General features: G+C 33.6%; 3 protein-coding genes across 5 annotated transcripts; 1 reads left to right on the forward strand and 2 right to left on the reverse strand.

Annotated features, from left to right (window-relative positions):
* The first annotated feature begins 195 nt into the window (after positions 1 to 195).
* Positions 196 to 11787, forward strand: CHR18 (chromatin remodeling factor18). Its single transcript, XM_028066378.2, has 25 exons — positions 196 to 528; positions 812 to 881; positions 1104 to 1195; positions 1342 to 1397; positions 1519 to 1594; positions 2423 to 2489; positions 2614 to 2680; positions 2825 to 2891; positions 5965 to 6048; positions 6126 to 6167; positions 6321 to 6476; positions 7573 to 7650; positions 8005 to 8073; positions 8169 to 8234; positions 8340 to 8468; positions 8608 to 8664; positions 9030 to 9119; positions 9311 to 9376; positions 10054 to 10122; positions 10195 to 10299; positions 10438 to 10563; positions 10813 to 10871; positions 10974 to 11010; positions 11205 to 11413; positions 11484 to 11787. Exons 1-24 carry the CDS (start codon positions 343 to 345, stop codon positions 11400 to 11402), a joined length of 2112 nt encoding a protein of 703 aa, XP_027922179.2. The 5' UTR covers positions 196 to 342; the 3' UTR covers positions 11403 to 11413; positions 11484 to 11787.
* Positions 11788 to 12619: 832 nt separating this feature from the next.
* Positions 12620 to 14265, reverse strand: DGAT3 (diacylglycerol acyltransferase). Its single transcript, XM_028066397.2, has 2 exons — positions 13911 to 14265; positions 12620 to 13431 (listed from the first exon to the last, which is right to left on the reverse strand). Exons 1-2 carry the CDS (start codon positions 14184 to 14186, stop codon positions 12712 to 12714), a joined length of 996 nt encoding a protein of 331 aa, XP_027922198.2. The 5' UTR covers positions 14187 to 14265; the 3' UTR covers positions 12620 to 12711.
* A 5760-nt stretch (positions 14266 to 20025) lies between these two features.
* LOC114177765 (hydroxyproline-rich glycoprotein family protein) lies at positions 20026 to 27437 on the reverse strand. 3 transcript variants are annotated; one of them, XM_028063277.2, is made up of 9 exons: positions 27278 to 27437; positions 27042 to 27185; positions 23831 to 24378; positions 22897 to 23385; positions 22683 to 22814; positions 21865 to 22046; positions 21660 to 21771; positions 20846 to 20989; positions 20026 to 20593 (listed from the first exon to the last, which is right to left on the reverse strand). In XM_028063277.2, the coding sequence occupies exons 3-9, from the start codon at positions 24374 to 24376 to the stop codon at positions 20486 to 20488; spliced, it is 1713 nt and encodes a 570-aa protein (XP_027919078.2). In that variant the 5' UTR covers positions 24377 to 24378; positions 27042 to 27185; positions 27278 to 27437; the 3' UTR covers positions 20026 to 20485. The 3 variants fall into 3 exon arrangements, with proteins under 3 accessions (XP_027919078.2, XP_027919080.2, XP_027919077.2); XM_028063279.2 differs by lacking the exons at positions 27042 to 27185; positions 27278 to 27437 and having other exon boundaries at positions 22897 to 23382; positions 23831 to 24769; XM_028063276.2 differs by lacking the exons at positions 27042 to 27185; positions 27278 to 27437 and having other exon boundaries at positions 23831 to 24762.
* Positions 27438 to 27478: the final 41 nt, after the last annotated feature.

Genomic DNA, 27478 nt, shown 5'->3' on the forward strand with positions numbered 1-27478 from the left:
AGTTGTTATACATGTAATTTTAGTTCTATTTTAAATTTGAAATTAGAATCATATTATTTGGTATTGCAATTTGTATTATGTTAAAAAAGACAAATTTATAAAAATAAAATTCAAATATTTTTCATTATTTTTTATTAAAAAAAAGTATTTAAGCTTGTATATTTGAAAAAAAAAATCTGGACATTGGAATTTTGAATACAAACGAAGGACCCTGGTCAAAAACGGAAGAAAAGTTTCCATTTTCATGTTTCTAAGGAAAGAAAACAGAGCGGGTTTTGAATTTTGAGAGGGATTTGGTTGATTTGGGAGACAGAGAGGAAGCATAGCACAGCTACAGCATCCATGGATGTGGAGGACTGGGATTTGAGTGCAGAGGACCTCGATTCCCTCGAAAGAGACGCTTTCCAGAAGATTGCTCAACTACGCAACCCTCCTCCTCCTTCTTCTCCACACCAACATCACAATTCTTCAACTGCAACAATGAATCACTTCCCATCAAACCCCCTTCCCAATTCGCGTCCCCAAACTGTAAAGTTATTATCTTTTCTCATTGCCGTTAATTTAAGTGTTATGGGTACTTCTTTTTTTCTTTTTTTGGTATGTCAAGGTTAACTTAGTCGTTTTGATGTTAAGTTTTCATGCCTATATTATGTCCCATTTAAATTTAAGCAACCCAGAAGAAGAAGCCCAAGCTGTTTGATATAACTAGTATTTTACTTTATTTATATGAATTATGAAGTTATGAAGTATATATGACATTTTTTTGGGTAGGAACATTGCTTTGTGTCTTAGTTTTATTGCTCCAATCCAGGTTGGTGCTTCGTCTCAAGGAGCAAGAGCATTGCCCACGTCATTGAAATCAGGGACAGGGACAGACAACGGTGAGCTTACCGTCTCTTGCACCATTTACTTAGTCACCCTTTCTTTTCTCTCTATGGCCGTCTATCTTTTTCTATCTCTTTCTTTTAATTTTTTATCAACCATTTCTTATTGGTACATTATGCTCAATTGTCTTTGAAAGTTTCTATTTGCCTGCTGTAATTTGTTATGTTGATGATGATTTGTGGGTGTTTGTTTTGTTTATCCGGCTTTATGTGCTGCAGACAAACAATCTAAAAATGGACTGGTAAAGTTTTCAGTCAAATTTTTTCTTCATTCCAGTGGAAATATTGCAGCAAAATTTCAATATGACCAGGTTTTACTGACTAAACTACTTGCAGAAGTATTGATTTTCTTATTCAATTTTGAATCCTTCACAAACATGCCTTTGTCTTTGTTTGACCATATACACGTGTCAATGTAGAGCCCCGGGCTCATGCTTTGGGCTTTGTTTTGCATCAGGTAGTAGTTGCTGCTTTTCGAAAAATCTCTAAATCTTCTTGGAATGCAAAGGAACGGTATGTTTCTCCACCCTTCATCCAATTTGTTTGTTTGTCCACTGCATACCAGTGTGAGTATGTATTAGTTTTCTGGATTGGCTACTTTGTTGCCTTAGCCATATAAACGTTGAGCCTGCAGGTTATGGGTATTCCCACTGTCTTCCTTGTCGGAGGCGGAGAAGTTTCTTGGAGAAGTATCAGGTTATAATGTTCAGGTATGCTTCCTTATTTCCCTTTCTTTGTAGTTAGGAAATTGATGTTAGTAGTATGCTACTATTTACCATAATGAGAGAAACAACCTTGACATACACAAAGTTCCTTTTCATAATAATTTTTTTACCTTGAGTATGAGTCTTGGATCAATAGTAAGACTGATACCAGTGCCTTCATTTGTGAGGGAGGGCTTGCGGGCTTGTGTCACTCTTCTGATTATCATAGAAAAACCGTCCCGTCATTTGATGATTGTACTGGCTGTTTGAGTATAAGATAGTAAGTGGTATTTTTTTTTAGCTTCCTTGTTCGTTTTGTTGGCTAATTGGTTTTTTATGTGTTTCTTCTGAATTATTTTATTTGGAGAGAAAATAGTGGACATGAGTTTCAAATATTTTCTGTGTAGATTTGAGGAAATCCATGATGTATCTTTTTGCCCCGAATTGTAATGTAATTTTTCGGTTTCCGTTTTTTTGTTTTAATTTATATTTGTTTCAAGGCATTTTCGCCATTTTGCCTGTTGCCAATTACAACTTTCTTCTGCTTGTGCAACCCTCTTTATTAACCCTTGGATGTTTTAATAATGGAAAAATAGATTATTGGAAAAGTAAACCATACTATGTGAATAATAGGACTAGGAGATTCAAAGGTTGGATCTGGGATCACTGATTCTGTAAATGTTTATTCATTGAGTGAGAAAAACATGCTATCCTAGAGTAAGCTTGTGTACTCGATTTTTGTGTTTAAGTTTCTTGTTTTTTTGACATTATTTTGTTGGTTAACTTCATCTTTATATCATTTAGTTTTCTTCATTTATTTAAATAATTTTACAGGTTGAAAACTTAGATCCCTTGGTGCAACGTGCCATTGCTGCAGCTTCTGCAGTTCCAGATCTTCAAGGTATATACTGAATATTTTCGTTATCAATTTGTTTTCTCTTTTCTAGGTTGCAAGACTTTAGGTCTACATTTGTGTTTTTTATGAAAATTTCTGAAGTTGCTATTTTTGGCTGCTTTTCTTAAAGATCGTTACTGCAAGATCCCTAGTTATATTGAATCAAAGCTATTGCCATTTCAGCGAGAAGGTGTTAGGTATGTAGTGACCTGTTCACTTTTTTCTCCCTCACTATTCTCATAAATATGGATCAGTAAAGTTATTGTCTTTTATTTTCCTTGTCTATTTGTTTTTTTCCTCTCATGCATTCATTTTAGTTATTATTTATTATTTGTTTTCAGGTTTATATTGCAGCATGGGGGGCGTGTTCTCTTAGCAGATGAAATGGGACTGGGGAAAACATTGCAAGTAATTCACTGTCTAAAATTAAATTATTTCCATGTTTGCACTGTGCATCAAAGCGTTTTGCTTCTTTAAAACAAACATACAATTGTTTGTGGTGGAAATAAAATGTTATCTATTATCGGGTCATAAATTTGGTTAACTATTTTTCTTCTGTAAATAAAAGAGTGCATCTCAGTGTCTTAAATGTTAATTGACTCACGATAGAATCATCCTTAATGACACAGTAATATGTCTAACTTAAATAACAATATTACACATAAATAACATTACAGTCACAGTAGCACTGGTGTAGTAGTGTGTAACATCCATTTGTTGTAATTTGGGGCTGTGTATTATGTCAGAGTTATGATATTTTCTTTGGTTGTTAGTTGTTATGACTGGCAACTCCCTATTTACCAGTATGAATGTAGAATTTATTATTGTAGAAAGTTTCTTAATACATTCTTTTCCACTTATCTAATCAAATGGAGATAATTTTCTCATCTTTCCTTTTTTATTTCTGTTTAATCAAACCATACATCTTTTCAACCCTTTCCTTTTATTTGTTCCTTCTATTTTCTTTTCTCCTTATTTCATTCCTCATCCAAACAAGGTGTCAAGGGAAGTATGGAATATTTATTCAATTAGACTACCATATTAGATAAGTGTTCTACCTTTAATTTTTCTTGACTTCTGTGTCAACGACCAAATTTAATTGTGACTGGAGCTTAGGCTAAGCTAATTGAAACACTTATTTGGCAGTCTCCTCTAAAAAGTCTATTTCCAAAATAAACACTTGCCAAAATACATATACCACTAGCCAGAATCCGGGCATCACATATCTAATTCAATAATGTTCGTAGGAGGTAATGGTGTTTCATAATACCAAAACCTTTTTGATTGGAGGATGTTCAAGATAAAAAATAAAATCAAAATTGTCACCAAAACAAGGGAGGTCTGACAAAATTGCTAGAATGATTTCCAACTGTCAGCAGCTTACTACTCATCTACATAGAAATCTGACTGAAAAAATGATATAGAGATGGATGCTGTGCAGCACAACAATATCCACGAGCATGTTGGAGGAGCCCAACAGAGCTCTATTTTTATTTTTTTCATTGTTAGTGACAGAGATATACTAGATGACTGAATAGTCTCAATAAAATACGTGCATAGAAACCAATTAATTAATCAAATTTTTTAAAGAAGCAACGTTTAAACACTTTACAATTAAAGAAGTAAATGCCAAAATGAAATGTTAAATGGCAAAAGTTGGAAATCAACAAATTAAATAAATAAGAATTGTTGAGGTTAAACATTTAATATATACATAGGGTTAAAAGCTTATAAAGGCTTTCAATCCTCTCTCATAAAATAGCTTTTGGTGTTGAGTTAGACCTAGTCCCAATTCAAGAAGGATCATTCATGTTAGAGCTGAAATTGAGTTGGTTGTCTCACTGATAACCCTCTCTTGACAATCCACATGGGGACAATTTCATCTAATGAATACTCTATTTTAGAAATAACAATAGTATGTCAACAAAATCTTATCTCACTTGGAGCAACTTCATCTTGTTGGTCGCTTTGTCTATACAATGGTGGCTCTTTGTACAGATAGTCCTTCCTGGATTATAACTTGCTAATGGTCACATGATCTAACATGGACATCCCAAAAATACGTTATAGAAAATCACTCAGTAAAACCAAGGTCATTTCCCATGTTGAAAGTTTCAATGCCATGTTTCATAATGGAATTTCATTCATCATAATCAAAATATGATAGGTTCCCAACCTCTATGGGGAAGCCTCTCAATGTTTATGGCCCATATAGAATCATCTAGGCAGGTAATGTAAACTTAGTAATGGAGAGAGAAATTGATACCTAGTCTATCACTTACGAGGAGAAGAATGATGTAGGGGTGTGGAAGTTTATTGTTGCAGTGTGGTGTGGGTCTAGAGTATGTACTCTGACTTGGGAAGGCCTTCTCCTGTGGCGTCTTCTCTTGTACTCGTTCGTTATTTTTTGAAATGCAAATACATCAGATTTATAGTAGAAATTCTTGTAAAATGATTGCTTCTGTCGTATTTCACAAAATATAATCACGTAATTGACCAAAAAGGTTCATATACAAAAATTTTAGATGGTCAGCAGCCAATATAAAAGATTTATTTCTCCTAGCAAATAATATTAGATAACAGTTACATTGCAAAATAATTAAGATAATGATAATAAAAATATTAGAAATATGCTGCCATGGTCGCTATCCACTTAAAGCTATGCACAATCAAACCAAATCACTGTTTGGAACTACAAAATAGTTGTTTGTAGACCTGAACGCTTACTGATATTTAATAATGACTAGAAGATTATTTAATGATGATAAAATCCATTCCTAGAGTGCTAAAATACACCTTCAAAAATAAAATATACTAAAGCTTAATTTATCAAGTCTTTGGGTTGTGGTTGTACTTGAGGACATGAATTTTCCATGGAGTGGTTTTTATTCCTTTCTTCTCAAAGCACCGTTCCTAACTTCAGGAAATTGCTCAAGAGCTGCTTAGGTGTGTAGGGGAAAATAAATGGCATTTCAAAGTCTCTTGGTAATTTGTAGAAGATGACTTGAAATAGATAAAATGGAGCACAAATACAAAATGATGCAAATCAACTGGAAAAGCAGGAACAAGGTGAAGAAAGAACTACCATTTAATTGCACAAGAGAAACATTTTATACAAACCGGTGATTTGCATGGATTTTGATGAGATGCCAACAAATTTGGCACAAAGAGGCCTGTTGCCTTGGGCCACATGGGTGTTGGTATGTCAGTTGGCGGCACCAGCCAGATGCACCAATGATCATGGCGTAATAGACCATTCAGATCTACCCTTTTAGTAAAATGTTTCTATTCTACAATTATGTTATTTTCTTGTTCTGTACTTTTGCCCCCAAAAAAGAAGAAGAGGGGGGCAGGGAGCAGACAGAGGGGATGATGGTTGAAGTGAGGGCCTTAGATTTTATTAAGTTTCATTCTTAAACTTACAAAAGTGGCCGTCCTTTCTTTTTTTTTTAAAAATTGATTGGCGTGTTTCATTTTGCAGGCCATTGCTGTAGCTTCATGCATTCAGGAGTCGTGGCCTGTTCTCATAATTGCACCATCTTCACTGCGCTTGCAATGGGCTTCTGTAAGAATTGCATTTTTTTCATTTAATAAAAAGCATTCGGAAACTTATTTTATGCTCCCTGTTTTGCTTTATTTCAGATGATTCAACAATGGCTGAATATTCCTTCATCAGATATACTAGTATGCTATCCATGATCCCTTCACCGAATTTTATGTATTTTTTTGGTTTATATAGAAAACTGTAGAACATCATTCTTTTGGTTGTTCGAGGTTTCTAATCTGATAAAGTACCTAATTTACTTTTGTATTCTGAATTCTTTTCTGATAAAGTAGATTGTCTTACCTCAAAGTGGTGGATCAAATAGAGGAGGTTTCAATATCGTATCTTCAAGTTCTAAAAACAGCATTCGTCTGAATGGACTATTCAACATCATCTCATACGAGTTGGTGCCAAAGCTACAGAATTTGCTTACGACATGTGACTTTAAGGTTAGTACCTTCATGTTATCCGATTTTCTGACTTTCATTGTGATTTCTATGTCCTTAATCATATATCAGTATTTGATTTTAACCATTTCTTGAAGGCTGGGTACGATGAATAGAGGAAGTCATCTTTATATTATTGCAATCAAAGTGTTGAAATTTTGAAATACATGAATTTGATGAAGTATTTAATGTTTGTAAATTGAGTCTCATTATGATCTGCAGGGTTGTACTAGGCTATTAAATAGTGTGTTTATTTGGCCACGGGTTGTTAAATAGAAATTGTAACCTGTGTACTGAACACTTTCTTGGTAGCCGTCCAATGGTGGAGTGTCTTGTAGTTATTGTTGGAGCGGTAGACTTTTGCAATCATTGTTGCGTATGTTTTCTTTTTCTGTTCTAACTAACTCTGTATCTATACTTTCTGGTCCCCTTTATAAGGGTGATATGTACACATCCATAGGTGATGCTTCTACAGTAATTAACGTTTCCTGTGTTCTTTTGTATCTCTTCTCTACTTGGTAATACGAGACTTGTTTTTGTCTCCCTTCGTTTGATTGTTTTCTGTGCATTGCTCTTCCAGAAATGTTATATAGATTGATGGAAGCTGTGGAGGTGATTACTGTTTCCCCCTTCTTTGGGTCTGTTGGCTGGGAATTCTATTAGTTATTGGTTATTAAATGAAAATGACTTCAATTATCCGTTCAATCAATTACCTGATAATGATGATGGCATTTCTTTTACATGGTATCCATTAGTTTGAGGTTGCATGTGATTTTCATAGTGTCTAGCAGCTATTGCATATCTATCCTGATAAAAAAAAAATAGCCAATATACAAATTATTTTTTTCTTTTGTTTCAATTATGACCTCTTGCCCTTTTGGTATACTTTTTCTTTGAAAAAAGTAAAATGATTTGAGCAAGCGGCTAAATAGTATTTATTTTTTATATTTCATCTTTTTTTATTATTGTGTTTTTATAATCAAAGCTTTTCCTGAATTTATGTCTGGGACTACAATTCTTTGGCTGCATACATGGCAAAAACATTGTTCCAATTATTACTGATAAATCACACTCTTAGATATGAACTATTTTTGTTCAGGTTGTGATTGCTGATGAATCACATTATCTGAAAAATGCTCAAGCAAAGAGGACAACTGCTTCTCTTCCTGTCATAAAGGTATTCACTCTTGAAAGTGACAATCAGATGTATACCCATATCTAAATTTCATGTTTAACAGACACAGAAAACATATAAGGAAAAAGATAAGAGAAGAAGTGAGAGAATTGAATGGATAATTAAACAGGAGAAAAAGAAAAAATAAGTCCGGAGGGTGCACAGAAGCGTCAGCAAAGGGTCTAGTACTCTGAACCCTTGTTCCCCTCCTCCCCTAAAGGAAGTCTGACTTCATATGTGAAACATATAAAGTAAATTTTGTTTTAGCTTCAATTGCAGTATAGACTGTCTGCGATAGAGTTTTCTGTCAAATTCTCTCATACTTTCTTTGACAACAAAGCATTGTAAAATTGTCAGAAAGCTCAATATGCATTATTGCTTAGTGGAACACCTGCTTTATCCAGACCAATTGAACTATTCAAGCAGGTAACTCTTTTTATGTCTATTTATGTTTCATAACTCATTAGTAAATGGAATTTAGGAGTATACATTTTAATAATCTGATTTAAATTGTGCTGTAGTTGGAAGCTTTGTATCCTGATGTATATAAGAATGTTCATGAATATGGTAACCGGTATTGCAAGGGTGTAAGCCATCTCTTCATTACTGATAAAATCCTTTTGATTAGCCAGTTTTTCTTTTGCTTTTAATGGATGAGCATTCATGCTGCCATTATCACATGGATCTTCCAGGGATTTTTTGGACTTTATCAAGGTGCAAGTAACCATGAAGAGTTGCACAACTTGATGAAGGCTACAGTGCTGATTCGTAGGCTTAAACATGATGTTCTTTCTCAACTTCCTGTAAAGCGCAGGCAACAAGTGTGTACATTTATTACCATTGGTTCTCTGCAACATTTTATTTTCTGCTACTTTTGACTATTTATTTCAATTTGTGCACACTCATGTTTTATAGAACCTAAGAATTGATTATTATATTTGTTTGGTAACTGGTTCACAGGTCTTCCTAGACTTGGCTGACAAGGACATGAAGCAAATTAATGCTTTATTTCGAGAGGTGATTCAATATATCTGTTATTCATATTTGCCTTTAGAATTGATTTCCAATTCGAACAAGTAATTTGACTTCCTTTGGCTAAACTTTTCGTTAGTTGGTTAATGTAGATATTGTGATCAATTTACTTAACGCTAATAAGTGAATTGTATTCTAGTCTGTGATAGAGAAAACTGATATCTTCTTTTATTTATGAAATTTGTTAGAAATTTGCTCTGAAGTTTTACCTTGATCTGTACTGGTAGTTGTTATATATATCAGTTTACCTAGAAATTTACAAAATCAGTTTACCTGGAAATGGTAGTATTTATGTCGTGTCTATGTTAGAGGTGGTAAAAAGCTGACCAGGATTGATTTTTCTCCTGTAGTTGGAAATGGTAAAAGCCAAAATTAAGGCTGCTAAATCACAAGAGGAGGCAGAATCGCTCAAGTTTACTCAAAAGACTATAATTAACAAGGTATTGATGCAATGACTTCTGCACACAATTCAGGTTGCGCTATTTGTTTGAAAATTTGTTGCTATTTCCTAGAAGTAGAACATAAGTTTATAGTTTATTTTCTGCAATGCATGTTCCCACTCTCCATGTGGGGCAATTTAAAATTTGACTGTTTGTGGTTAAACATAAAATTTTGATTTATTCAATTCCAGATATATACTGATTCTGCAGAAGCCAAGATTCCATCTGTTCTTGATTATCTTGGAACTGTCATTGAGGTACTCCTCTCCTTCACCTCTTTGCAGCAATGGAGGATTAATACTTTCAACGCTGCATATGCACCAAGATCCCTATGATATGTTTCCTGCTTTGTTTGTATGAGTATACTTGCATGTATGATGTTTATTTGTTACCTAATCTCATACTAGTTAGTTTTGGTTAAATTTGTTGTTTTGTGTTTCTTTTATTGTAAAGATGCCCTTTAACACTGACTGTAGGTTGATTATTTGAATGGATTGAATGAATATTGTGGTAAAAGTTTTTAGAGTAGGCTGACTGAGTATTGATGGAGCTTTCGTATCTGGTCAGCTCAAAGTTATATAGTCCTGATTCTACAAGAACATATCAGATAATATTCTGTTGCATATCCTTAATTTTGACAATGACAAGCTTGAGCTGTAGCCTGTGTTCAATTCTCTGTGAGAAAGTATTTGTGGTGATAAAGATTCTGAAAAAAAAAAAAACTTTTAGTGGGATAATTACATTAATTGTATAACAAAATAGATGTGAACAGATCGTTGTTGAGTTGATTGATTTATCTCATGCTTCACCCCTAATCAAATGAGTATATAATTAATTGAAAAGAATGGCATCTTCAGTTTTTTAATCTTAATATTTCTTTAATTGGGTTGTTGATCATTGGAATTGGTAATGTTATGCTTCCTAATTGTCGCAGGCAGGTTGCAAGTTTCTTATATTTGCACACCATCAGCCAATGATTGATTCGATACATGAGTTTCTTCGTGTAAGTCCACTTAAATGTTATGCATCTCATCCTGAAATGGTAAAGTCTCATAAAACTGTTCAAAATTTCCAGAAGAAAAAAGTGGGTTGCATTCGGATTGATGGAGGTACACCTGCTGCTTCCAGACAGCAATTGGTCACTGAGTTTCAGGAAAAAGATTCTGTAAAAGCAGCAGTGGTATGGTAATTTTTTGTTAGGAACATCCTTGTAATTATTTTTCTGACTCTATTGAACTGTTGCAATCTTGGACTATAATTCTGGCTAAAATATGGTTCAATTTGAGTTAATGAATTTCTGTTCATATGTCTGCTGCAGCTATCTATTAAAGCTGGAGGCGTTGGGTTAACTTTAACTGCTGCCAGCACAGTAATCTTTGCAGAATTGTCTTGGACTCCCGGTGACCTAATTCAGGCTGAAGACCGTGTTCATAGAATTGGCCAGGTATCCTCGAACATGGGTACTTCTTTAGTATAAAGAGAGAGGAAAAAAATAAATAAAGAGATATAAAACCCCCTTTTAGTTCAGATAACGCATCAATGGTCTAGCATGATAACATTATGAAACTTTGGCAATCTCAGGAAAAGATTGAGAATATCTTCGTATAGGAAAGTTCTTCCATACTTGGCTGATTCTTAGTAGCCAACGTGTTATGATGTTCTGATGACTCTTTCACTTGCTACTTGTTTTTAGGTGTCTTCAGTAAATATATACTACTTGCTTGCAAATGACACGGTTGATGACATCATATGGTGTGTTTTGTGCTTTTCTGCTTTTATCTAAAGCTTGGTGGTTGGTACTGACTTGATCTCTCAGATGTTAATAAATTATATTATACTTTTTTCACTTCTTAGGGACGTAGTGCAAAGCAAACTGGAAAATCTGGGACAGGTAAATCTCTACTTTCAGGAACTATCGGTCGTAATAAGATTAATTATATATACAATTTCTGTATAGTAAAATGATATGGAGGTCCAAGTTATGATTTATCTTTCTACCCGTTAGTGAAGATTTATTCCCAAGTAATTTTTTATTGTTTGGATTGATGCTTTTAAGATGCATTCTGAATTTAAATTGTGAAACAGATGTTAGACGGTCATGAAAAGGCCTTGGAGGTCGCTCAGAGTAGCCCTTCAAAGCAGAAAACTCTGGACCAGTATATTAGAAGACCTGAAAACTTGGATAGCCCTTCAAAGCAGAAAACACTAGACCAGTTTGTTAGAAGATGTGATAACATGGAAGGGTTGGAACATGAGCACAACCCCAAACGTCCCCGAAACTGACCCTTGAAACGGTAAGCAAATTTTTTTCCTTTGTATATGTTTGCATCACTGCTTATAATTATTTCTTTAAAAATTTAACAGCTGGTGCTCAAGGTGGACTACAATTATCGCACGTTGGCACCCTCTATCGTCTCTTGAGAAGAGGGGCTTCTAAAGCAGGAGGGTGTGGCATGTCAGCACAGTTTACAACTCTAAACTATGCAGCTAATGACGAAGGAACTTGTTTTGCGTTTTGCAGAATATGCATGGGATGAAATCAAGGTTCTCAACAGATTTTAGGCTTCAGATCTTGTTCCCATCAGTTTTTAGTGGGACATGTACAAAGTACAGTATCATGAATGTAACTTGTAAATTGCTTTTTAGTCAATGCAAATTTTTGATATCATTGCCATGTCACGTATGATATTTAATTATGCTAAGTTAAGAACTTAAGTTTTGTAAAACCTCTTGTACGAATCACGTGGAGATTGGTTTAAATTATTTGTTTGATCGCTATTGTCAAACAAAACTTACCTTTCATACTTATCTCCTTCAATCTTTATGAATTTTTAAACAATAAAAACTAAAAGAAATGCTACAATGAACAAAGACTAAAGAATGGTTTTTAATACGACTAGAAAGATTAAATAAGTAATTAAGCTTATAATTTAATGTTAAATATACTATATATCTGGATGTTGCTGAAAAAAAATAATGGAGAAATGGAAATATGAATTGACGCCAAATTATTGTAAAGAGTTAAGCAATGGGAAGGGATTCCAAATAAACAAGAAAAGGAATATAGTAACTAATTTATATACAAAGATAATTCTAAGAAACCATTGCTAACAATGTCAGTAATAGATCTTTGAATCTCTTTAAAAGGAAATCTTCGAATCGTGATGCATAAGAAAATCTTCAAATTTTTTTAAAAGAATTATAAGATATGTTTATCAAAAGTTAAATTTTGAATTGACTAATGAATTAATGCCAAAAAGAATTATAACGTATATTTATCAAAGTTAAATTTTGAGTTGATTAGTGGATTAATGCCAAATAGACATCTTAATCAATGTTCCGATGTTGATTATTGGATTATATGAAATCAAAATTTTGAAGTAAAGTTATACATTCTTTTAATCTACTTTAATTTATATATTGACATCGTGAATGATTTTTTTGTCATTTTCTAGAATTCAATAGTTGTGGTTAAAAAAAACTAACAAAAGAATTCCATGTAAGTTACCCTTACGGGTAAAAAAGACTAGTGTATATATTATATAATATATATACATTTAGAAATAGCACACAAGTCGTTCCCATAGCAACATCAAGTAGCCGTAATTGCACCTGGCATTCCTATATCTGTGCGATTCTCCCCTAAAAATCTAGCCACAATGGCATCCACATCCTCCAAGCCAACTCCAATGCACAGAGGGTTAGCTGGAAACTTAACAGAATCATCAAGTCCCTCAGCAAGGCTATGATCAACGGAATTCTGAACTCTCACATTAGGAGCAGTTTTGCACTTCCCCATGCACTTGCATGCAACAACAGCACCACCTTCAACACCCACCACCTTTTCAAACTCTTCCAACAATGCAGCAGCCCCTGATCTTTTGCACTTCCCACCCATGCACACCTCAATCCTCTTCTCACAACTGCTGCTGGTAACTACACCACTCTCTCTCTTAATACCACCATCTCTAACACTGCTAACACAGACATCGTTCTTAGAGCACAATTCCATGGCATCACGACGTGAATTCCCATCCTCAACAATAGGGGTGGTCTTGGGTATTGGAGACACATCCACAGGTGCAGCAGGGGCAACGACACTAACACCAACACCAGATCTGATGCTGCTCATGTCAACCACTTGATCACAACCACAATCGCTGTCACTTGATTCAGACGATGAAGATGAAGATTCACACTTCTTTTTGGAGGCTTTTAGTTTAGCCTTCTTCTCGAGTTTCTTCTTTTTCTTCATTTCCTTCTCCTTTGCTCTTGCAGCTTCCAACTCTCTCAGTAACATGTCGCCAGCATCCTGCACGCAGTCAAACACCACCGTTTCAATATATTATTTTCTTGGGTAAAAAACTTCATCTATCATTATCATCATTATTAGATTTCTGCAGATTGTTGTTTATATAACTGTTAATGTAGTTATTGTAAAAATTAATAAAAATATTTCATACGCAAATATAAATTAAAAATTTTGATCTCTTTAATTTTTTTTTCGCAAATATACATTGTGGGATTATTTCATCGATGAATTTAACATCCGATGTCTAATAGATGTCCTGCCTAGACATCTAAAATTTCAAAATTAGAAAAAAGAGAAAAAAAAAACAGAGCGAGGTCAAATTCGAAAAATACTAATCAGATATAAATCAAATTATAATAAAACATATTACTATTAATATTATCATTATCGTCATCAATCATTACTATGGGAGAGCAAACAAGGGATAATATCATCATAATTCTCAACAGCAACAAGATAAAAAGGGAAAAAATTTGTACCGAGGTTAGGTTTTGTTGAAGATCATAGAACATGGAAAGCTTCTGAGGATCCGAGGCGAACCCTAATTTGGAGAAATCCTTCAGCAGTTTCAACTTTTTCTTGGGAGAGAGAACCTTTTTGGTGTTCTGGTAATACTGCAGATGCCCCTCGTCGCAGAAGTCAGAACCCGTTCCCATTCTCACCGTAGCACGAGGAGCCAAGCTACGGGAACGCGTGTGAGTCCCAGCGCCGGAGACGTAGCTGACAGGACGGAAAACGGTGCCAGAAATCTCCATGCGTGACGACGGCAACGAACGACGCAAAGTATTCCCTTTTCTTCCTTTCTACTTTTTTTTAGATTGCTTCGATAATCTTCTATCAATGTTCTTAATCAACAAATCCGTTTTTTCTTTTGAATTTTTTCATATGACGTGGCTCTCTCTGATTGGGCCTTTCTGACGTGGCACGCACTTCCATTTAGCCTATGGCGGGCGCGTGACCGTTATGGTTTTCCACGGTTTTCTTTCGTTCCGCTCACGAATTGGTTTGATCTCGGCCGTTGGATTAACTTATCATCATTATGCGGTGGAGATGCAAACAGAGTGGCGACACGTGTTTGGCATCTGGCTGACGCGTCACCATTTTAAAGAACACGTGGCCGTGGCCATAGAAGATGCGTTGTGACAGATAGATTTACATCTATCTTAAACGACTCGTAATTATCTATATCAAGAAAATAATTTATTTTTTTATACAATTATTTTTCAATTTATATTATTAACAATTACTTGTTTAAATTTAAATAAAATAATTTTTAAAATTCAAATAATGATTAATGTTAAAGACTTTGTTTTTTATTTTATATTTGTAATATTTATTAACTCTTTTTAAATTTAAATACTTATTTAAAGAAAAACATTTACATATAACTAAATTATATAAATTATTTATTTTCATAATTATTTGTTATAGAAATTGTTTTTCAAACTCTAATCAAATATTTTTTTTACTATACCGAAGTATATTTCTTTAAAAAAAATCAGATTTAATTATTTTAAAATTAATTTGAAAATATATTCAATTCAATTAAAACATCTCTTTTTATTAATATACTTTTATTATATTTCAATGGTTTATATGTAATGTTATTAATTAATAGAAGATTTAATTTAAATAAAGAAAAAGTATACTTTTACATTATTCAAATAAATATTTGTATTGTAGTTACTTTTTAAAATATTTTGTGTAGTACAGTAGAAATTTGATTAAATCAATGTTTACATTCCTTCTAATCTTCTCGAAGGTAAAATTCTTGGATACACAATAATAATTTCATTTTCAGAAGACAAAAATCACATAAAATTATCTGATAATTATTTTTTATTTATTTATATGTTTTGTTTGTTGATATTTTATAAAATACGACAGAAATTGAATAACATATCTTAAACTTTTATAATTGAATTAATAATAAAAGGAGAATCTTTCAATTCATTCGGATGGACATATTGATAACAATTTTTAATGATGTGAATATAAGATTGCGTTGGTCAACTTCAACATTGTTCATATCAAATTTAAATTCACTACCATTAAATTCAACATTATGTAAATATTTGACGACTTCATTTATGGTTTACTCAATATAAAAGTTTATTATATGATTTATTATTGAAAATATTGACTTAATGTCTTTTTATTTTAATTAATTTTTATGATATTTCAATTTTTAAATATATCTTTTAATTTTAGAAACTAGTTATTATTTTAGAATTAAAAAATTAAAATTGAGATATTATAAATATTTTATTAGATTACAATTTATATATATATATATATATATATATATATATATATATATATATATATATATATAATAACAAGTTCTTCTATATAAGATATTTATTATATTGGTTATATATCTCATATTTTTATAACACTACAAATATTTAACATCCATAATATTTGAAAGTTATATTTTTATAACCTTACAAATATTTAACATCCGTAATATTTGAAACTTTGTCTATATAAAATATCTTTTATGTTCATCATATATCTCATAATTTTATAATTCATAAAAATTTCTAGTACTTACACTCATACGATATTTTATTGTAATTATATGACTGATATAAGTTTAATTTATAATTAAATTCTCCAAATCAATATACAATATACAATTTTAAGTAAATGTTTACTCTATATGACTTATACATCAAACGTTCCATATTAATTTGTAAACTTAGATGGATGTTTATTGTAACTTATACGTTATTATGTGATCATCTTTATTAACGGTTTTTGAGAATTGAAATTTTTACACACAAATTTAACCGCTTATTAATCAGTAATACAAATATTTACTTCTATCCTTCGTAAAGAAAACAAAATTAGTATGTAGAAACAAACACTATAATGTGATTTCCAGACTTTATGAAATTTATCATTTGGTCATTATTTTCAGGGTGACAAAAGCTGACTCGAGTGAAGCAGGTCGGTTAAACTTTGAACCCGCCGTAGCCCGCCAACCCGCCGGGTTACAGGATGGGGGCGGGACGGCTCAGCCCCACCACTAAAAACCCTTATTCAGCTTTCGTAAGACACAACACCAACGGCTCTGCGCACACTACAAAGCAAGACAAGCACACACGAACGCGCAAGCACAGACCACAACATCCACCTCTCATACCGGCGACGCGACGGCGAATCCCATCTTCTCAGACCAGAGGTCAGGACAGAGTCAATCAGACAGAGCAGGGAGGTTAGGGCACAGTCAATCATTCTGTTTGGATTCTTCCTCTTTTCAGGTTCAAATATATATGTCTATTTTCTATTATTATAGTGCTCAATGGTGGATTGATGAATTATGATTGAGACTTGATTAATATGTTTCTTGAGGCCCAGCCATGTGTGATTTTGATTATTACAGAGCGTAGTGGTGGCTTGATGAATTCTGATTGATTATTACAGTGTGATTTTCGATTGATTAATCTGTTTTCTATTTGTTACAGTGCGTAATGGTGGCTTGATGAATTCTGATTTTGTTCTAATGTGGTTTCTGCCCTTGCCCTGATTGTGTCCTTCTTCAATTGGGTTTACTCTGCGCGGTCTTGTGAGTAGCATTATCTGCGTTAGAGGTTGCATTTTGTTATTGTTACTCTTATCCTTTTCAAATCAACTAGGCACATGATTATGGATGGACAAGGAAAGTTGAAATCGAAAAAGATAGATCAAATGGTTGATCGGGAATTGTGTGCCAATTTAATTATCCGGCATGGTTTACCATTCAGATTTGTTGAGTATCAAGAACTTAGGACTTGGATAAGTTATTTAAATCCTTATGCAACTCTAGTTTCTAGAAATACGATTAAGAGTGACATATCGAAAATATTTATGAAGGAAAAAATCATGCTAAAGGAAGAGTTGAAGAACATTTCAAGTAGGATTTGCTTGACTTCTAACTTATGGACGTCGTGTACTACTGAAGGTTATATTGCTTTAACAGCACATTATGTTGATTTAAATTGGAAGTTGAAGAGCAAAATTCTCAACTTTTGTCACCTACTTCCACCTCACACTGGATTTGAGTTGTCTAAGAAGATAAATGAATGTTTGCATGAGTGGGGAATTGAAGAAAGAATCTTTTCTTTGACTTTGGATCATGTTTCTAGCAATGATGTTTTGATAAAAACTTTAAAAAGTCAGTTTGTTTTGCAAAATTCCTTGATTTGTGATGGTGAGTTCTTTCATGTGCGTTGTTGTGCACACATTTTAAACTTGATGGTGCAAGAAGGATTGAAGGTAATTGGTGATACTCTAAATCAAATTAGGGAAAGCATTAAGTATGTTATGGGTTCTGAGAGTAGAATGATGAAATTTAAACAATGTTTTCAAAAAATAGGGGACATTAATGCATTAAGTGCTTTGTGTGTAGATGTTCCTACAAGGTGGAACTCAACCTTTTTTATGCTTCAAAGTGCCCTTAAATACCAACAAGTGTTTTCAAGTTTACACCTAGTTGATGAAAATTACAAGTATTGTCCATCTGAAAAGAAATGGAAAAGAGTAGAAAAAATCAGTGCTTTCTTGTCACCATTTTATGAAATTACAAATTTGATTTCTGCCTCAAGTTATCCTACATCCAACTTGTACTTTTTACAAGTTTGGAACATCCAATGCCTTTTAATGGATAGTGTAAAAGATGAAGATGAAGCTATAAGAGATATGGCTGAAAGGATGATAGTGAAATTTGATAAATATTGGAATGAATATAGTATTGTCCTTGCATTTGGGGCAATTTTAGTCCCAAGGATAAAGTTGGAAACATTGGGATTTTGCTATGAGAGGATTGATCCTCTTTGTTGGGAAGTAAAGTTAGAGAAGATAAAGGAAAAATTGTACAAACTTTTCTCTCAGTATTGTACCAAGAATTCAACTTCCCCGGTTCTAAAGCGTAAGCATAGTGATCTGTCATCCTTTGCGACGCCAAGCTCTTTTGATGTAAGTTATTTACTTTGTTCTAACTTAATTATTATTGTTCATATAAAATAAACTTTGTTTTGGCTTTTCATGTTAGGAAATAAAAAAACGCAAACTTCAAGTTGCTGTTGCTAAGATGGGAAGGAATCAACTTGATATATACTTGAATGAGCCAACATTAGATCTTGATTTGACTGAACATATGGATGTTCTTGAATGGTGGAAGAGTAATAGTCAACGTTTTTCAGATTTGTCGTCAATGGCTAGAGACTTGCTAAACATCCCAATTGCTACAGTTGCATATGAATCTATTTTCAGTATTGGTTCGAGGATTCTTAACAAGTATAAAAGTCATCTTTTGTCAGAAAATCTTGAAACAATTATTTGTACTTCCACTTGGAAGTATGGTTTTTGTGAGGGTAACTTCTCTAATTTAAATTCTATTAATTTTTTATTTTCATAAACATGTAGAAATATTCTAACTATTTTTTTTTTTCAATTCCATGTGATATTATTGAAGATGACAAAGAAAGTGACAAAGATGGAAGAGTGGAAGGGACTTGTTCTCGAAGTGCATCTAATAATCCTGAAAAGTAACATGAGATTGTATAATTTTTAACCAATGTTGTTAATGACTATATTTTGTTGTGATTTATGTTTATTGCATTTGATATAATCTGATGAGATTGACATATGTAAGATACTCGGTCTTCTGTGATTGACAGACATCATGAGATTTTATACATCAGTGAGATTTGGTAAATAGCCTAATTTCTTGAATTGCCACCAATATGAAGATGTATGATACTTTTATACATTAAGTGAGATTTGATAAATAGCCCCCTCTATTCTTTTTGTCCGTGACTTATTGCTTGCAAATTGTAGTCATTCTTTTTATTATTATGAATCCTCCTTATTTGTCCAAATTCATGCGTGAACCCAAAAGGGTGTCAATTTGCCATCGTAAAAGCTTGGCTTGTTAGTGATGTTAAAAGTTGATTATAATAATTGGTTCCACGCAAAAATATATCTTTGATTTGTAATTAAGAGATTTCCCAATTGAAAATCCAAATCCAAAAATATTTCCAGCTCTCTTTCATTCTACAATTCACAGTACAAGCTTAACTATTTTGCAAGTAACATCATATTCTTACCTTTTAACACGTAAGTAAGAATAACTAAAACATCATATTACTACTTTCTAAAAATAAAAAATATTCAAAAATGATTTTCCAAAACACATAGTAATAACGAAAAACATAACATATATCCTTGGGGTATAACTTGCTGACAGGAGGAACAAAAGAGTGCAGAAAAAAATTGATCAATCCATTCAACAAAAAAAGAGTGTAGAAAAAAGAGATACCAAACTGAGTCTGGATTAGTCCATTTAATAACACAAAAGAATACAACAAAAAATTGTCAAAATGTGTTTGAATCTGTTAAGTGATGGACCAGTCTAGTTCAGCTCGTTTTTGGTGGTCAATGCCAGACCAGGCTAAAAGGCTCGTTTTTGATGGTCAATGCCAGACCAAGCTAAAAGGCTCATTTATTAGTGTTATATATACTTTCTTTTAACTGTCGAATTTCCTTTGATAATGAAAAATATCCGCGAACTTTTCATCATTACTTTTACTCCTTATATAAGAATGATTTTTACAGGCACAAAACAAGGTAAAATCTCTTCCAATTAAATTTTCATTCTTGAATGAAAAGAACGTAATTGACTATATAATGCGGTGGAAATCGCTTCAGAAGTGTTTTTCCCAAGCTCTACAGATTGAACATGACTGTTATACTATTGAAGTAACCCGATAAACATTGATCACATGCACCTTCAAAAGGCAAAGTTTCTTCTTCTTCATGGTCTTTTGTTACATGCACCTAACAGAGTTCACTGTTGAAATTAAACTACCCTGAAGTGGAGACCCTATTCCTAGGTTATGACATGTTGGGAGCTGACAGATTATTAGCCATTTGACCTTACTATGGAGTGTTCTTTCTTCAGAATCTCTTGATGTCTAACAAGCATTGACATTGGAGATGAGAAAAAGAATAATGAATGTTGAATACCCATCTTTTGTAAGCATAAAGTAACAGTGGTTTGCCATGATTATGGTATGCCAGCCAAAAGTTCTCGAGACCCTGCTAGGTGTCCTGGTACACGTTGCCGTATCTCTTCAAAACAACACATTGTTTCTGAGTCCAATCCTCCAGCAAACTACAAAAACATGCTAAAATAAGTGTGACAGCCTCTTATATGATGAAATTGGTGCATGTGGTCTGTCTAAGTAATAAAATGAAGAACATGCTGTGAAAGATAAATAATATTTCATTCAGTGAGAGTGGCCTTTTGATGTGCTTTAGTCACAAATTTCTGAACATTTACTAGTTACACATTTTTCCAAACCCCAGTGTCGGAGGAAAATCAGAAGTGATGACAAAAAATCAATAGAAAGATGCTAACAGTTACCTGATGGGCTCTGTATGCAAAATGAACACCCTGAAGCAGAAGAGAATCTTGAATAGATTCTCTGTCGGAATTGCGAACGGATTCAAGCTCTATTGTCACTCTTTTCATGTACATCTTGACCAGGGTCATGGAAGCCTGCTTTATCTGCATATAGATGATATATTACTCATTAGCATAAGTTTTACAACTAGCTCATGCATGAACTGATTTGTAAGAGTTATTTCCCATTAGCTTCTCAAAAATCCTGTTTTTAATTCATGTATCAGTTAGTTTTAGTCCATGAGGAAACTAATTTCGTTTGTTGTCTTTCTTATTTTTTCTCAGCTAGAAGTGTTTATAGAGAAGTATCCTCCAAACAGGTCCTAAGAGAAGACATTGAAAAGCATAAGAAACAAGCTTGCTTATATAAATGCAAAAAGACTTATGAAAAGAAACTCATGGATTGTGATCATTGTAAATGTATGGCCATCTCCTGTAGTAGTTGGTGATCAGTAACAATATTTTGAATAAGAAAGAATTTTCTATTTCTAAAGAGGAAGCCATATAATATGCTTCTACAGACAAATTAGATAGTCACATCTTCAAAATCATGCAGTAACCAGACTCCAGAGTAATACGTCCAAAACAAAATGCATACTTCATTGAATTTGTTAAACATGACAGAAAGAAAAACAACTCATGAGATTTAACGCAAAAAGTTTGAATCACAGGGACATCCTTGTATGAACGTTGAACATTGATTTCATCATTTCAGAGGTATATACTACGTTCATTGAATGTTCTCATTTCAAAGTTAAAGCATAAAAATCCATACATTGCTCATTATTCCAGAATCAAGCATCCATGCAGTTGGAATGTTGTACACTTGATATGAATGTATGACTGAACTTCGTAGCATGATTAGCCTCTGTATTCTCCTCTCAGACCTGTTACAACGAGATGTAAAGAGAGGCAGAGTTAGCATCCTTGACCTGTAACTGTCATATCAGTGATTAATAAATAGGAACATTATATCTAACTTGTCTAATAGCGTGGCCATCTTTTTTAAGGCAGCTCCACATGGAATATCAGGGTCATCCTTGTAGGAGGAAATTTCCTGTTCTAGCATTTTGAGTTCATGATACTCAATTGCAGCCTCTCTCAATGCATCAGCTTTCTTCTCGGGCCACTTAAAATGCTTCAAGACAGCACGTTCATCAGCCTGCAGAATGAAAGATACAGATTCCTTTGTTTTAAAAAAGAAACCAATTATAATTTATGTTGTACCTGATTACAAAATTACGTGACACTGGCATACTTTCATGAACTTTGTAGTACAGTCTCATTTTCTGATGAAACTTCATTAGATGTACACTATTAAACTAAACATTAATATCCAATATCTTAACTCTTGCATTTCTGCATAATCGCCTATCCTTGTAGGGCTAAGATCATTCATGAAGGTTAAACTATATGCAGCAGTAAAACTCAATGAACAGAAAAGTATGAATAGAATATACCGTTTTTTGTCTTGGGAACAGGAAAGGAGGATGACATTAAATGCTAAACCATTGAATTTATCTTACAGAGTCCATATAAAAGTATTGCCTCCATTTCTTGTTACATGTCACTTTTAAAGAAAATAAATAATTGTACTTATCTGTCATTAATTATTATTTTCTTAGTTATTTAAACCTAGCAAAATGAGAACTCAATAAAGGTGTAAAGAATATCAAAGTACAAATAAGAAAGATACTTAGAAATTAGAAATATATCTTAAATGATAAATAATTACACCAATTGGCTGCTCAAGCAGTAGCCATCTTCTGCCAGATAAACAATTTTGCTAGAAACTTACCAATGACGATAGTTTTCCATCAAGCCAATTAACAAACTTTAAGACCTCTTCAATGTCCGTGAATGCTGCATCTACTACTTTCTTTATGAGGTCATTAACGAACTCTCCTTTTGTTTCAATATCTGTCCTTATCTGGAAAGGGTGGTCATTTATTAGTCTCATTAAAGAGTAGTACACATCTCAAAGTTAAAATCACATTGAATGCAAAGCTTACGGCTAAGAGATGAGCTGAACGGTTTTGAATTTCTCCCACAATGCTACTGTGTGCACTAATAACTACTGGTCTCTGATGATTCACAGGTCCTTTTGAGTCTATCTTCCCATCTTTATTCTTTAATGAGTGAAATAGTTCAACAATTGCAGCACCCTTTTGGGTGTTAGATAATCTTGCTGAAGGCCGAGATGGAATTGGAGGTGGTGGAGGTGGCGGAGGGGGCTGCTGGCATGTGCTGGGTGCAGAATTTCTTCCTATAATTGGTGGTGGTGGAGGTGGCTGCAGGCACATATTGGGTGGAGATTTTCTTCCTATACTCTTAGTTTCATGAATGGAAAAACTTCTGGTTGGTGAAGGAATTGATGCTTTGGCAAAATTAACTTCAGGAGTACCTTCCTTTTTCACTCTAGACAATTCCAATTTGTCAGCAATGAGTTTCTGTATGTCTTTAAACTTGGGACTCTGGTGTTCTCCTATTATTGGCTCCTTCTTCATCCAAGAAAAGAAAAACAGAATCATTTCCAAGATGTGGGAGACATAAATTTTTATGCATAAAACAGACATCTGATCTTAAATTTGTACCAGTATAATGTAAGACTAAACAACTATCAACAACATGAAAAATCCAATCAAACAGTGATTGATGACTGCAATAAACGAATTAACCACACTTGGAATTAAAACCGAATATGAAAATTGCAATACTTAGAACTTTAGAAGGAAATTCAAATATTGAAAAATTATTATATGTTCTTAGACCTGTTCATGACCATGGTTTCGATTCATCATCAAGAGTGACAGAAAGTCGAGTTTTTTATGACAAAAAGTTAACAAACATGTAATAGATTAACTGGGACTTTGGTGATCAGAAAAAATCTAAAAGCTTGTCTTCAAAGTCCATATTTTTCTGAGGTAAAAGATAACAAATTCTCACCTTTCCACTGTTTCCAGTGCCAACAGTTGCTTCCTTAGCTTCAGCAGCAGCAAGGTTCCGAGTGAGCTTTGTGTTCTGGGACTCAAGCTCCACATTCAAGCTCTTTACTCTATCCAATTCCTCCTTCAACGCCAGCACCTCAGATTGCAAACTCTTGATCAAATTGTCACTCACCTCGAGCTTATCCTGCAACTCCTTCCTCTTCTTCCCATCAGGGTCATCATCTCCACTCTTCCTCAAACCGAAATCCCCAAGCCTTCGCCGTGGCCGAGAAACAACAACAACCTTAGCCTCCTCAGCTTCCCTACCCTTTCGAGACCCCACAGCAGCACCCCTCTTGGCCCTTGAATCGTCCTTCAAGTCCGGGGGCACTGACTTGTCTCTGGTTGATGACTCTGGTGGTGACTTTGGAGCCTTGGAAGAAGCTCTGAGGCGTGGCTGCGATGGACTCTGCAGGGACTTGTTGTTGTTGTTGTTATTGTTGTCACCTTGCTTCTTCAACGCAGTTCTTGCAGTGATTGGTGAAGATGGCGTCTTTTGCTTCATCACTGAAAAGGGTCTGTCCGATGAGAGATGATAAAAAGATGAAAGAGTGACAAAAGAGAAGAAAAACAGGAATGTTGCGGAGAAAGGCTTTGTTCGTGTGAAACGGTGACGGTGGCAGTGCCATGCAGAAGAAAGACAGAAAAGGGGAAACAAAAAAAAAAAAAAGGTTACGCGACAAGCGTGCCCGTGTGTGTGAAAGAACGAGTGTGTGCCACCTCGTGACAGAACAGGGTCGCCATAGACGAACAAACAACACCTTCAAACCGAACAAACCGTGGACAACAAAATTAAACTCTGGAAGATTTTCCTGTACTGTTAAATTGACATAACAAAAGTTATTTTAAAATTAAAAAAAAAAATGCTTCAAATGAACGCCATTTTTTACAGGAGTAACTATAAAGTTTAACTATGGATTATGGAAAGGAGAAATATAATTGCAGTCTGAAAAGCATATATAAATTCTTAAATGGTGGATTATGCAGATAAATGAGTTGCAGTTGTATTTTTTATTGCAGTTGGCAGCTGTAATTTAGAGGTAAAAAGAACGAATATTCCCCCCAACAATCTACATAATTCTGTATGATATTTTCATATTTTTATTCTACACGAAATTTCCTCAATTTGGATAACAATATGATATTTGTCAATAATATTTTAAGAATTTTTTATTTTGTAACATAAAGTGGGGAAAGTCAGAATTTTTGTTTTTTTATGTGTCTTGTATGTAACTATATATATATATATATATATATATATATATATATATATATGTAAGACAACAGCTAGCAGAGGGTAGTAGGTGAAACAAAGGTTCAACGTACTTTTTAGTCGTACAAAATATTTAGTATATGATTTTTGGGACTTATTATATGATAATATTAGAGAGAGAAACACATTTTTGTTTTCCAAAAAAGAAAACATCATGATTATCATAGGATTCGCTGAGAAAAATAATAAAAAACATGTTTTCTGCATTATAAATAAGAGGATCTAAATATATCATATCATGATCATGATTTGAAATACAATATGAAATGAAATGAAAGAGAAGTTAAAAGATAACATTACACACAAAATACAAGTAAAATGATTAAAATAAAGAAAGATATTTAAAGTATCTATCTAACTCAATGGTATTGTGTGATTAATAGGGCGTGAAGGTGACAGAACGTCCTTTGTAAGGGTAGAAGTGTTCGTTTTAGGATATGGATCCCTATGTCTTAAAACTGTCAAAACCAAATTTATTAGACTCTCCCTTCTGTCCTATTCTTTTCCTTATCTTCAATTTCAAGAGCCAAAGGACCACAGATTAAAGCTAAGGTCATCACGATAAATTTAATAAAATAATTATATAATTTTTTATGTTATCCATTTATTTTTTTGATGTAACACCCATATAAGTATTTTATTGAAAAATGAAAAAAAAAGGAATGCGAGAATTAATGGAGGACAGTAAATGTGCATCCCAAAACCAAAACTTTGTTTTATGGTCCATAAAGGCAGATACATACACAGTGCAACACTTTTTCTTATAAAGAAAATCCACTAACAAAAAGAAGGGTCATTATATGATTTATTAACTACTATAAGTGTGTATATTAAAATTTATTTATTTTTAAACTCTCCTATACTAATATTTTGGACCTGATACGTGTTGTTTAAGTATGATTATTACTTTTAAAAGAAAAAGTCAGTGAAGGGAATCTCAATATTTAATTTGCGTGAAAAGACACAAAACAAAGTGCGTTTGCGTTTCATGAATAAGCCAAGACTTCAATTCCTTAAGGCTCAAAAAGCAGAAAGAAAAAAGCGTTTCTTTTCACAAAAGGGTCATTAAACTAAAAGATTTGCAATTCAAAAGAACTCAAAACTTGAAGACTCTTATTCAAGATGCATGTGAGTTACGTATGAGATGACATGAATGTCACAATGGCCCAGCAACTTGTGCACCAAGTTTGACTATTTTGTAGCAGAAAATGATCCCTCAGATGGGTTGAACCTGAATGTTTGTCAAAGACAGTGTCATAAAATTTTTCACATCAGACAAAAACACACAGTGAAAAGGAGAACCCGTGAAACGTGAAGGAGCTATTTGTGCAGTGTGTGCATGTGACAGTTCATGAAAGTGAGAGAAAAATGAGTAGCAGAGCAGCTGCAACATCTAGATTTTAGTACCACATACTGCATAAGGGGAATGCAAACAACATCTTTACTGAATCACATGTTTGTCTTGTTTTGACACTGGAGGACCATCATCAACCATGCACAATAGTACACTAAATAATGGATTCATGCATAATTTGTCACTACTAAACCAATTAAAGTATAGATTACCTACCTATCTATTTTATAGCCTTTCAAAAGGTTCCCTTTTAATGACACCTTTTGACAAGTTTTCCTTTGGATTGTTTCCAGGGTCAAAACACTACTATTTTTTAGCTTAAAATTAAAACAACACAGTTATGCATAGATATGTTGATCATTTGAGCCTGCAGCTTTCACTGTTCAAGAGGGATCAACATAAACTGGTTAACTAACCAAATCAAGAAGATATATCACAAACAGGTAAATCATCTAAGTGATAGGTATTTGCTTAGTCTTAAGAGAAAAGTGATTTATTTAATCAATGCAGTGTTTTGCAAAAGCTAAACTATCAACCAAATACCTTCCAAAAAGGACTTCAACCTTCACACTTCACACTTCACAGTAATATTGCAGTCTTAAATCCTTAATAGCCCATGAATCAGAAGGAAACTTTTTCCAACCCTTGACAACTAAATCTCCTTCATGTCATCATCTAGAAAGAAATCTGCAGATAAATCAGTTTAATGCAAGAACTGAATAATGAATGAATGACTCATAAACATGCAGAAACAGAGAAAAAAGGTGTGAGGAAGACACCTTGGCTTTCAGCTTGGTTAATGGAGGAGGGTGCTAGCTTATCTTATACGTACGTTTCTTTGTGGCAGTTGATCTTGATTATGAAAAATAGAAGGAAAAGTAAAAGGCAGAGAAAGGTAAAGGGAAGAAAAAAGGGTGGTAGGGGTTGAGTATATAAGTAATAGGTGATATTCCCTTTGAAGGAATACTTTATATATATAA

Source organism: Vigna unguiculata, chromosome 3 (assembly GCF_037176805.1).
Source record: "Vigna unguiculata cultivar grain cowpea cultivar isolate G323 ecotype 2 chromosome 3, ASM3717680v1, whole genome shotgun sequence".
NCBI lineage: Eukaryota > Viridiplantae > Streptophyta > Magnoliopsida > Fabales > Fabaceae > Vigna > Vigna unguiculata.